Here is a 12,022-nt window from a genome sequence, read left to right as displayed (position 1 = left end):
CACAAATTGATCCTTCACAATCTGAAATAGAGAGCTTTCTGAGCACAGTTGACCTACCTGTGTGTGTGTGTGTGTGTGTGTGTGTGTGTGTGTGTGTGTGTGTGTGTGTGTGTGTGTGTGTGTGTGTGTGTGTGTGTGTGTGTGTGTGTGTGTGTGTGTGTGTGTGTGTGTGTGTGTGTGTGTGTGTCACACAAACGTCACACATTTATCCCCGCCTCTTCCGCCTAAAGCAGCGAATCAGCACGCAGCATTCCCCACACTTCCTGCTCGCTTCATGATTTGAGAGCGTGGTAGTTTAAGGAAAAGATGCATCAAACGCCTGTTAATCTATATTCTGTACTCTCTCTGTACTTATCTGTATGAGAAACATCGTGAATTTAAAGTCTCTGCTCGCGGTTGGACTTGGGCGTGAACAAGATATTTCAGGTTCGCTGCTAATGTGGCTTCGACTCTACGAGGTGAGTCAACATCTGATCTAACTTAGTTCAAATTACAACATCTCAGCTTGATTTAAAATGATTTGATAGTAAAGGAGAAGCTTCCTTGGTCTTGATATTCAATTACAACTAAAACGCGAACGCTATTAACGCCTCATAACAGCAAAAATCATACTCAGAGGTGGGTCTTATCCATCAGGGGCACTAAAGACAGAGAACAAATAACACAACCTTCAGCCGGATGGTGATACATGTAACGACATGTCTTAGCATCCTATTAATATCAACCAATAATATTAGATTTTACAATTGAATTGTCTTTTGAATTCAGGTGTTTTTCCCTCCCTGAGATTCTTTCGTGTGCCGAGTGATTCAAAAGGGGGACATTGAACCTGAATTGCGATGGACGATTTGGAGAATGAGCTGCGGCCAATGGACAGAGATTTCTATTGTGAGAGTGACTTCTCAGACGACTCCACACACACAGAGAAAAAACCAAAGCTTCCTCTGGCAAACCCTGTGAATGTTGGTGAGTGTGACATTAGTGTGGATATATGTATTTCATACATGTGTATTGCTTCCACACAATACAAAAAAGCTCCGTGTTTCTGAATTAAAGAGAAGTTTGATTTAATAATTAGGAATGTCACTCATATGGTACAAACTTTCATTAATTTCTGCCATTGTCAGATTTTTTTTTTCTCACGTCCCTACACAGCCAGCCTGAATGCATTTCAGGTGCATCATCTGTAATTCATCTTATCTTTCAGAAATGCTGTAATACCCAACAGTTGGATATAGACTTTCTGTAAAGGACAGATATGCCTATGCAGAGTACCTGCCAATGTTCCTTAACTACTCCACTGAATCCCAGTGTTTTAGACCTAAATATGTAAACTTGGTATTTGAAGTATATTGTTAATTCATAAACACAGCTGTGCGTGTGATTGTGATTGTGGTATGCTGTCTTATACATACATATATTTACTGTTACTCAACATAATGTCACAACTGAATTAATGTAAAACGCCAAATTGTTAAATTTCCTTTGCAGAAACACCAAAGATAAGTTGATGGTCATATTTTTTGGGGAAATATATTTTGACGTCATCTTTCCATTCAACCCAAATCCCTCATGAGCATCAATTTGTAAACTTAGTCATACAATTTGAAACCTCCATCTCTGAAACACTCGCAAAACCGCAGCCATTTGAACCCTTTATGACTCAAGAATTGGTTCCACCATTGTAATATTAATCGGACAATGCTCTTTACTTTTCCCAGAAACGCCGCATGAAACCGGGTTTCACCGAAGTACCCGCTTGTGTCTGGAGCACATCAGAGAAGCCATGCTGCGTCATAGATGGCAAGAGGCAGCAGAATACATGGCGTGCTATCCCCAAGTGTTAGAAGACACGAATCCCACCTCCACACAGCAGCAGAAAGAGGTACCTTTGATTTTTGGTGCACATTTGGTCGTATGTGACAGATAATTACAGATTATCGGTGAAATAAATTGCCTGGTCTTTTGAGCGATTAAGCAAAATTTGCCACCAAACTAAAGATGAAAATTCATCTTTTTGCACAAATTTTTACCAATCCTGTGAAATACTGTGCAGTGGTGTATCGAATGATGCACTTTTGTGTCATCGTCCAAATGAAGAGTTCATATGTTTTCTCTTTTTCCACTTTCTACCAAGTCGAAAAAAATCATGCATTTGAAGTTAATTGCTCAGTATAATAACGTGAGAAAGTGAATATGTGACTGTCTGTGTAGTTATTATCGGTAGAAAAAAGTTGGAATGCATATATGAAATGTGTTTTAAACTAATTCACAAGCAAAGCTACAAGCCTACACTTGTCACACATCCTTTAGTTTCTAACCAATTATGTTGGTGTACAAAGCTAAAATGCTTGCAGGGAATTTACCAAAATGTGTAAAGTCAGTAAAAACGGGTGTAATTTGAGGCAGTTCTTTTGTACGAGTACAGTAATTTTTTCTTGCCTGGAGCTTGGAAGCACACTGGGCAGGTCGCCACCGAGGGTCCCTGAACAAGGGCCCTTTTACTTTCAAACGCTCTGGAATCAAACATGTGGCTCACATGATCCTCGATAGCGATGCACTTTCTCTCGCTCAGTTCTCGATATTAAAGCTCTCTTTGAAATTTCCACCCCAGACTCTTTGGAGAATCAGCACCGAGATCCTTCATCATCTCCCCAACTCGACACTGGCGAATTACAACAACATCTACGAGAGAATGAAACACTCGGGAGTTAGACACTACCTGATGGTATGCTGGCTGATGAACCTGCACTCCAGTATTCATGTCGGTAGCCTTTCTGATCAAGGGATTCTTGCCTTATTATTTTCTTTTTGTATAGATTACCTTGGAACATTCTTTCCACCTGATGCTCCAGGGCTATATTGATGATGCGAAGCAGCAGCTGGCTGCAGCGGAGAGCTGGAGGTACGGGAAGGAGTCTGCAGCTCAGCATCAGAAGATCAAACTGATCCAGGCCTACAGGAGTCTGATGAACTATGTCAACTGGTGTGACAGGACGTCCATACACAGCAGTAAGAAGATACAGTACTCAACACCCAAAACCATCCATTATTTATTTGTCAGTTGCTCTAGTTTTTTTTTTTTGTGATGTTACACTGCCACCTACTGGTCACATCAGTAACTGTGTGTTTATCTCTGTTCAGTCAACCTGGATATACGATCAGACATGAACTCTTAATATTTAAGAGCTTTTTTGTTCTTTTCCTTTTTCTTTCTTTTTTTTGAAGAATTTCTTGATTCTAATGACAACCAGGCGGTTCATAACCACTTCAGGCAAGCCTCTGTGAATCTGCGGGAGATTTTAAAAAATCCAGGCGTCTGGGATCCTTTCATACTGAGTTACGTTGAGGTGAGTACTCGTGGTGCACATGGCGGACGTCTTTACGTTGCGGACTGATGATACTCCACATTTGAAGATGTTTTGAGCTGCAGAATCCTCTTTGTTTAGAGTAACACAACTGGACATATTCATGATCTTTTATGCCAGTTTTGTAATCTGACACTTGTGATAATGTGTTCTTGTAAATGAATGTTTTTGAGATGACCATATAATTCACAAGTATTATTCTCAAATTCTGATTCTCTCTGTGGGAAAGCCTACTTTGTCTTTCCTGCATTTTTGCAGGATTCAAATTTTTTTTTTTCCTTGTGCCTTTCTTTTGGTAGATGCTGGATTTTTACGAAGCTCATGAGGAGGCTCTGACTGCCCTGAATAACTACGCTTACGACACCAACTTTCCACGGAATCCCAACGCACACGTGTATCTGTACCAGTACTTGAAGCGACACAACGCGCCAGAGAAAAAACTGATGAAAGCTTTGAAGGTATGATAGGAAAAGGAGAATACTGTCCACTACAGGGAGTCACTTATTGAATTTTGTGAGATTTGTAGTGGGCAGTTTTATGTGGAGCACTTCTTTAAACATTTGCATTGTCATACTGCAGGTCCTCCATGCATTAGTCCCGAGCCATGAGTTGATGTTGGAGTACTCCTCTCTCCTGCTACAGTCAGGTAAAGGTAGAAATAGCCTGGAAATGTCAGGTTAATTCAATAAAATCTGGCTTCATCGTTATTAATTTGAAGGAATGAATAATAGTAATCCTTCCATCCATGGCAGATCCATATTTATTGATTTCAGCTGTAACATGGAATCTCCATGTGTTTTTCTTTTTTTTTTCTTCCAGAGAAACACAACGCTTCCCACAAAGCTTTAGGAGTCGTTCTAGACATGCTGGACTTTGGCTGCTGGAAGAGCAACCTGGACGTGTGGGAACATTTAAAAACAATTATTCAGCAGCTGCAGACAACGTAGGTACTCGGCGCTGGAAGCCTGACACATATTGGAGGCTCTCTACATACTGAACATGGTTCTACACGCTTGTGTTTTAAAACAGAGCGGACTGGGAGGGCGTTGTCGTCGAAAACATGGCTCAGAGGAAGGACTGGTGGCCCGCACTGCATTTCACCAGCTTACATGCCAGTCAGGACTCTGAAGAACACCCAGAGCTGTTCAAAGTGAAATCCTCACTGACTGAAGTCCTTTTCCCAGGTAAGCAGCAGTGCAGTTTCACAGCTATCATAGAGTCTGAGCATTTGATCACTTTTCAAAATGTTTTGGTTTAGTTCTTGTCAGTTTTAGAACCAAACTTTAGATTATTCCAACAATTTTTAAATCGATAAGGAGTTTTTACTCTCATTGCGATAAAAATAAGAACAAATATAGATAACATAGGGTGAGTAATATTGATAATCATGATAACTGTAAAAATTGAGCACAATAACACCCCCATAGCTGTAAGCTGTGGCTCCTCTTGATGTGGCCGGTCCCCTCGGATTGTGTTTTCTCTCCTGGCTCATCAGTGCCCGGCCATTCTTACATCGGTTTTTTATATTTTGATACAGGCAGTTGTGGTTGGTGGTGTGTGTATGCGTGTGTGTGTGTGTGTGTTTTTATTTGTATTTTTTATAGTATGTGAAGCACTTTGTGCTACAACCTTGAATGAAAAGTGATTAAAGTTTGATTTGATTTGAAGTAATGACATGTTTTAAATATCTTTAGTACTATATAAAAAAACTCAGCTTTTAATCAAATATCAAGATTTTTGGGGAACAAAACTATCTTCTGTTTTCAACATCATGCAGTTCTCATGATGCCTCCCATGCTCCCAATGTAAAACATGGTAAAATTTAAACAGTTAAAATGCAAAAATAGAGCAAATTACATGACTTTTCTTTCTTTGGCAAATCTGTTAAAAGATCTGAAGTCCTGTCTGCCACCGCGTTTCTCCTCAGACTCCCGCTGGTAAAACCAAAGCCTGTCACGTCTCTGGGTTCAGGATTCCTGCAACCTTCAGCATGCAGGCTTTCACAAACTCAGCGCCATAGTACAGATCTCTTTGTAATGCCACTTTACTTATATGTTTGATTCTGTGTGACACAGTGAAAACATCAGAAACTCCTATAGAAACACTGCAGTTGATCTATTCTTTGTACTTTTCGTGCCGTTTTAGCCCGTAAGGCTGTGTGTTTGACACTCCTGCCTTAAATGTTACTTGATGCCAGTTTAATTTTTTCTCTGTCATGGTAGCTTTTTCTATTTTTAGAGCAGACATTGGAGAAGAAATGCAGTTTATTGCTTGGGGTCAAGTTCCTCTTGTCCCATTTAAGCCACCGGATTAATGCTGGAGTGGCAGCTACTCAGGGTAGCATGAAAACACAGTGCGGCAGACGGCTTTAATGCACCAGAACAAGTCAGGAAGGATAGCAGTGTACGGATGATACAAATTCACAGCATGTGAATCAGTTTTTCAATACAAGCACACCTGAAAATGAATTACAGAAAATCATGAATTCAGTCAAGTCAGTTTGGCCCATGATTTAATTTAAACTGCTGAGCTGCCATATAATCCACATAAACTGAAATAAAAATCCATTAAAAACAAACATATTGTGTGCACATATGCATATAACCAACCACCTCCAGAATAAGGTAGAAGAAGCAACATAAATAAAGCTGAAACATGATTGATATATTTTTATACTTTCACTTTGGTAAAGAAGTTAAATCACTACTTCTACTTTAGTTTTTTTGACGCAAATATCTGTACTTCTACTTTTGCCAAGCGAGTATGTTCGCCAACTCTGGATATATGAAAGGGGCTGACAAGCATTGTGCAGTGAGCAACTCATTAATATTGTTGTTTTTAGAGCTGATTACTTCTCTGTGATGGTGTTCTATAATATATCTATGAAATAATCCCAGGATGAATGTATTTCCAAATTGCATAGTAATATTAAATGATTATCATAGCATATAATATAAAAATGTTCAAGCAGATACAAAATCTAAGACAAAATATTTGAATATCTTAAATCACTTTCGGATTTTCTTCTAATGTGTTTTTTTTTTTTTTTCTGTTTACAGACTGTACACTGAATTACACCGCCGCACAGAGAACAAACTAGGACTTCAGAAAACCATAAATAAATTGGTGTGTGATCAAGAAGCAAGTGAAAACCTTTAAACGATGAATAGTCGACATAAACTTGTTGAGACATTTTTTCCATGAAAATATAGACTGACTGAAACAAAGCAATGCATTTCTCAGTCCACTCCCCCAATTTCCTTTAAAAAAAAAAAGAAAAGAAAAAAAAAATATATATATCTTCTTTAATTTTGAGCTGAAACGTCCACTATGTGGCGCTCTTGCTCTGCGCTTCTTGTTGTGCAGATCTGGTGGCCTTCTCAAATTGGACTCGGTGCAGCGCTTGAATGACGGCGTTAATGTCACTTTCATGGCGACCGTAAACATTTTTAATGAGAGCCGAGTCTGCGCCTGACCTCGGATGAACTCCGACCGCCGTACGGAGGAGGAAGACGGGATGTGTGTGTGTGTGTGTGTGTGTGTGTCGGGGGGGCGGCTTTAACGTCACTAGCGAGTGTGCACCATGCAGAGCCTCAGGGATTTGCTCCCTGTCATCCCTGTTGTCATGTCACAAGACTCATCGCAGACCTTTGAGCAGCATGTGGAGCCGCGGTTGTCAGGTGGTCGCCACTAACGGCTTCACAGACTGTTTGTTTCCCGTTTGTTCTGCTTTTCTCTGCAATAGAAGGCTTGTAATTCTCAATGCCGTTTATTTACTGTATCTTAAAAAAAAAGGGGGGAGATATTTTTATCCTTCGGAAGAATAGCGTGACGTTTTGCCGGCCTTTAGACGCTGGGCTTTTTCTCCTCAGTCTTTTGCACCCAACCATGAAATAAAGTCTTGCATCCAGCAGCATGCCAATTTAATAAGTGAAAGTGTTTGTAATGATTCTGTTTGGGCTTGCCACAGTGTTGGCTATGCAGCAACTCAGTCATCCGTGGTGCGCGCGTGTGTGTGTGTGTGTGTGTGTGTTGCTTTGCAGTCATTACATAAACCAAAGCCCAGAGCCCTTGCCCGACCAAAGGAGCAGCTGCAGAAGGGATCTGGGAATACATAACACATGTCATTTGAAAATTCAAAACTTGTGAAGCAGGGAGGAGAAGGGAGAGCTGGTCACTTTCTCGGACCTTGGTCCTGGCCGTGACCTTTTTTAAACAACTTTTTTTGCGGCTCTTTTGGTTTCTATTCTAATCACCTGCACAGATGTTCGCAGGTCACGTTATCATTGAAGTTGCATTCCGTCTCCTCATCCAGCCATCTTCTGCGTTGCTTATCCAATTCAGGGTCAAAGAGGTGGAGCCGATCCCAGCTGTCGGTGGGTGAAAGCAGGGTACACTGTGAACAGGTCGCTGCTGCGTCACAGGGCAAACACTGAAAGAAAGAGACACACCTAAGGGCAAGCTCGATTCAGCCGATAGCCTTAAATGTATGTTTTTGTACTGTAGGAGGACATTAGTACACAGACAAGACATGCACAGGGAGATCATGCTTTCCCCTACAAGCACAACATCAAACCAGGGACATTCTCACTGTGAGCTGGTTGTCCTCACCTCTATACCTGCTGTTCAGTCTCATTACTGTGTCGCTCGTCTTCGCCAGCTGGGATCGACTCCGGCACCCGGTGACTCAAACTTGTACAAAGCGTGATGAAAGATAGAAAATAATGGGAAATATCTATCGAGAACCTGGTGTTACAGTGGTTAGCAGTTTTGAAATTGAAATTGAGAATTGTGGCCTTTTCTTTTTTTTTTTTAAACAGGGTAACTGAATGAAATATTTTATTGTGAGATATGTTTTGTCCTGTTTTTGTTATTTTTCCATGGCTTTTACCCTAAAACAAAATAGGCTCAACTTTTCAGTTTTGGTGTGATGACTCTACAACACATGTAAGTTTTGCTGGTTATAATTGAGTTAACTTGGCTGTTGTCTTGAAATTTGTTGTGCTGCGCCTGCACACATGATAGAAAACTATTTTTGCGATCCACCAGAATTAGAAAGTCATGACTCATTTCACATTGTCTCATCGGTGACATGATGTAATCTCAGACTTATGCATCCTATTGAATAAGAGAGGAATACATCAGGTAGCGGGCGTCCACAGCTCCTGGTCCCACCAGCTGGATCCGGTCTGGCTGGGTGAGACATTGATGTATGTTCATCTTGGAGTGCACCCCAAGGTAGTGGAGGACATGCTGTACTGTAAAGTCAATCAGTCAGTGGAGAAACCCCCCCTCCCCCCCAAAAGAAAACCCCTGCCTCCTTGGGCTCATCTGACGACTCTAACAGACCTTTTAAAACCGTCCCAGCCCAGGAAGACATTTACTGATGTCCTGAGCCTCTGCTAACCCTACTGTGAACTGAACTGACAGCCTTAATAACTGTTTGTGCGATTAATCATCCGTGCAAAGTTGCAGAACGAATCTATTTGCTGTTGAGACGAAAACAAAAGAATCGTGTTGGTGGAGATGTTTTAATTTTATGCCTGATGGAGAAAGACCTTGTTGTTGCTGTGTGTGGTGGATATTAATTGAGCCCCCCCCCCCATCTCTTAGTCTCGCTCTTTTCTTTCTTCACACACACACACACACACACACACACACACACACACACACACACACACACACACACACACACACACACACACACACACACACACACACATGCTGCAGTTGGTGACTCAGGGTCTCGCTTGGTTGGTCCGCAGGGCTCTGAGGATTTGTAACCTAAAATCCAGACTTGCACAGTGAGAGGGTAACATCTCAGTAACTGTGCATGACATTTGAGGTCTGGTGGGGTTCGTGAGGGGAGGAAAAGAGCAAGACGGGGCTTTGTGGGGTGGGGGGGGTTGTGATAATTTGGATTTACCATGCTGATGTGTTTGCCAGTGCTGTGTGCCACAAACTGATAAAACAGGACAAACATTGCAGTTCAAAGTTCAACAGGAGATCGAGTGCACGCTGGAGTAGGGGTCAGAGTTTTCTGGGTTTTCTCCAAATACTCAGTTTTGTCCACAGTCCCAGTACATTGAAACTGCTTAGTGACTTTGAAATTACCCACATAAAATAAAATAGCATTGAAGATGATTATGGCCTTTTATAATGAAGAGAGGCCAGCTGCAGAATGGCCCGTAGATCAGAGGTGTACTCCAGTTCACAAGATAACAAAATGCATTTATTCACATTTCACGTTGCTGGAGGATGCAAACACCAGAAACGGCTTCAGAGGGAATCGAGCCTTGAGGAACTTCAGTGAGAAGGAAAGAGAACAGATATCCCGAAATAACCTCCTCGTTCGGTCTGTGAAGTTAAAAGTGACAACTGCAATACCTTTGTTCTCGGAGAGCGGCTGCAAAAATAGCTTTCAATAATGTATTAGGAGAATAAAGACTGAGCTGATTTCTGGGGAGACGACGCTCGGCTGGGTGGATGTGCCGGGACCAGGAGCTTTCTCTGAGAGAAGATCAGGCTGGTGAATACAAACCGATCCCCTCTGACTTCTAAGACTGCTCTACTTATCTCTACTTGGTGTGTAGTTCTGTCTCGCCCCGCTTTTATTAGAAAACTACAGTTATTGTTTTCTTTGCGCTGTTCTATCTCTGCAATGTAATTCCATCATATCGGTGGTATTTGCTGGTCAGGAGAGTGAGCATCAGGAGTGAAACACACCACCGCGATCAAGACGCAAAGTATTACTACCACGTTTTCAAAAAGGTTGGAAAGAAAAAAGAGATGGAAATTATATTTTGTTTAAAAAGGCGATTTAATGATATCTCTGTGGAGACAGAAAAACTGGATCACAAGCAGAAAAACATTTCAGTTTCAGAAGATCAGATTAAAAAACAAAAGCCCCAATCATCACTATCAAAATAGAAAATCTTTAAAAGTTTTTACTTCATATGTTATGAAAGTAGAAATAACTTTTTACATATCTTTTCAATGACATGCACACATACTCCTCACAACCCCCCCTTCCTGCAGGGGGCACTCCAGTTAACAGTAAACATTGCTTGAGTTTGATGTAATTGATTAGCAGAAGCGTACTGCTGCATTTATTTCTGAGATATAGCTTTCTATCTTTCATACTAAAATATTTTCATTTCATCAGGTTTCCACATAAGAGTCTGAAGTTATGACCAGAGCTGGTAAATAAAAAATAAATAAAAAAATCCCTCTTTGTTCCTGATGTGGGCATCATTTCTGAGGATTCGGATGATGTAATCCTTTCATTTCGGGCCTTTTCTTGTCCTGCTGATGACTGTTGTGACTATACAGAGAAGGACAATGCCCTCTGTTTTCACTGAACATGTAATCTTAGAACTCCATCTCCCACTCTGTTTCAAAAATGAAAGAAGCATAATGGATATTTACACTGCTTGAGAGGTGATATCATGAAGGTGATATCACCCCCCACACAAACACACACACACGCACACACAAACTCTCCTGCAGTCTCCAAATGAGTGTGTTTCACAGGCTGGGGCAATCCTCTGCAGGTGGAGGAGAGTTTCTTTAACGTGAGATCAACTCGTGCCACACTGAGTCTAGTGAGTGTATCTGTGGCCTGTGACTCATTTTGTGCCTGCATGTCTGCACTTCGGTGGAAGCACAAAGCGCAGTGAACAAACAAGCTCAACCTGACCCAGGCGAGCCTCGTTCGTCTACATAGGAGGAGACCGTGCGGTTGGAAAACACAGCGCAGCCTGGGTGCATATTGAACGAATGTGGGAGCCGAGGAGCGTGGGGCCCTGTGGCTCTCCACACTTCCGTCTTCTCAGTCTGCGCTTCCTCTCACCCTTCGTAACATCTGCGTGGTTGTTGAGGGAGATACTGTGCCTTTTTCATTTCGTGCAACTTTTGCATCGATACATCATGTAAAAGAGGTTATTAAATGCATTTGTCAAAAAGCTTTTTACCCGTCATCCTGGGTCGAGGGAGGGAACCAGACGAACCAGAGAAAAGCCACACATCTATATGCAGAACATGCAAACTCCACACAGAAATACCCGCCAGCCAAGACTTGAAACGGAGACGATTCTTCTCTTACACCTATTCAAGCAGAAATTTAAGGTTGTATTTATTTGCTATCCTGCATTGCGTACACGAGCTACATAAAGACCTATATGATGTTTTCTTTCCACAGTCATAAGCTTCATTGTACTTCTATACAGTTACAAGTTACTGTTCAGTCTATACTTTACTGAAAATCAAAAAATAACTACATATTTACATATTGGGATGCTTTTATAATGTGCACATATGATTGTATCGTATCACTGACACATTAGCTGTGTGGGTCAGATTCACAGAGTTTAGTAAAGCAGAAACACATTAAGATCTTTTGGACTAAATTAACACAGAAACGTAATTAATTGTGACTAGATTGCTGATGTTCCCCAGAGTATTCGGTTACGAGGTCAAATGTAAAAGCTGTTACAGACTCTTGCAGAACTTAGATTGTAAAAGGGCAAAGCACACCCACACGCCCACATTCTTATTTAAAGTCGCCATTTTACCCAACAAATGACATCAAAAAAGATGTCCGGCATAGAACTTTTACCATGTCAAACACGGATCAGGTGATCGCAACACTCTGA

At 41.3% G+C, this 12,022-nt stretch overlaps 1 protein-coding gene across 4 annotated transcripts; it reads left to right on the top strand.

The window, feature by feature from the left end:
• Positions 1-249: 249 nt before the first annotated feature.
• Positions 250-6,632, top strand: taf1a (TATA box binding protein (TBP)-associated factor, RNA polymerase I, A). 4 transcript variants are annotated; one of them, XM_080491387.1, is made up of 11 exons: positions 250-458; positions 769-966; positions 1,722-1,885; positions 2,615-2,728; positions 2,820-3,012; positions 3,229-3,350; positions 3,668-3,826; positions 3,948-4,014; positions 4,188-4,311; positions 4,398-4,552; positions 6,428-6,632. In XM_080491387.1, exons 2-11 carry the CDS (start codon positions 840-842, stop codon positions 6,466-6,468), a joined length of 1,266 nt encoding a protein of 421 aa, XP_080347513.1. In that variant the 5' UTR covers positions 250-458; positions 769-839; the 3' UTR covers positions 6,469-6,632. The 4 variants fall into 4 exon arrangements, with proteins under 4 accessions (XP_080347513.1, XP_080347514.1, XP_080347515.1 ...); XM_080491388.1 differs by having other exon boundaries at positions 256-458; positions 788-966; XM_080491389.1 differs by having other exon boundaries at positions 277-458; positions 2,856-3,012.
• Positions 6,633-12,022: the final 5,390 nt, after the last annotated feature.

Source organism: Lipophrys pholis (assembly GCF_963383615.2).
Source record: "Lipophrys pholis genome assembly, chromosome: 21".
Taxonomy (NCBI): Eukaryota; Metazoa; Chordata; class Actinopteri; order Blenniiformes; family Blenniidae; genus Lipophrys; species Lipophrys pholis.
The sequence above is the reverse complement of the archived record's forward strand: the minus strand, read 5'-3'. Positions and strand labels throughout refer to the sequence as shown.

Excerpts from the sequence above, each read along its gene's own strand:
- taf1a (XM_080491387.1), top strand. The coding sequence starts at position 840 with ATGGACGATTTGGAGAATGAGCTGCGGCCAATGGACAGAGATTTCTAT. Across the intron at positions 3,013-3,228 it reads CAGGACGTCCATACACAGCA|AATTTCTTGATTCTAATGAC; the intron begins GTAAGAAGATAC and ends TTTTTTTTGAAG. Across the intron at positions 4,553-6,427 it reads GACTGAAGTCCTTTTCCCAG|ACTGTACACTGAATTACACC; the intron begins GTAAGCAGCAGT and ends TTCTGTTTACAG.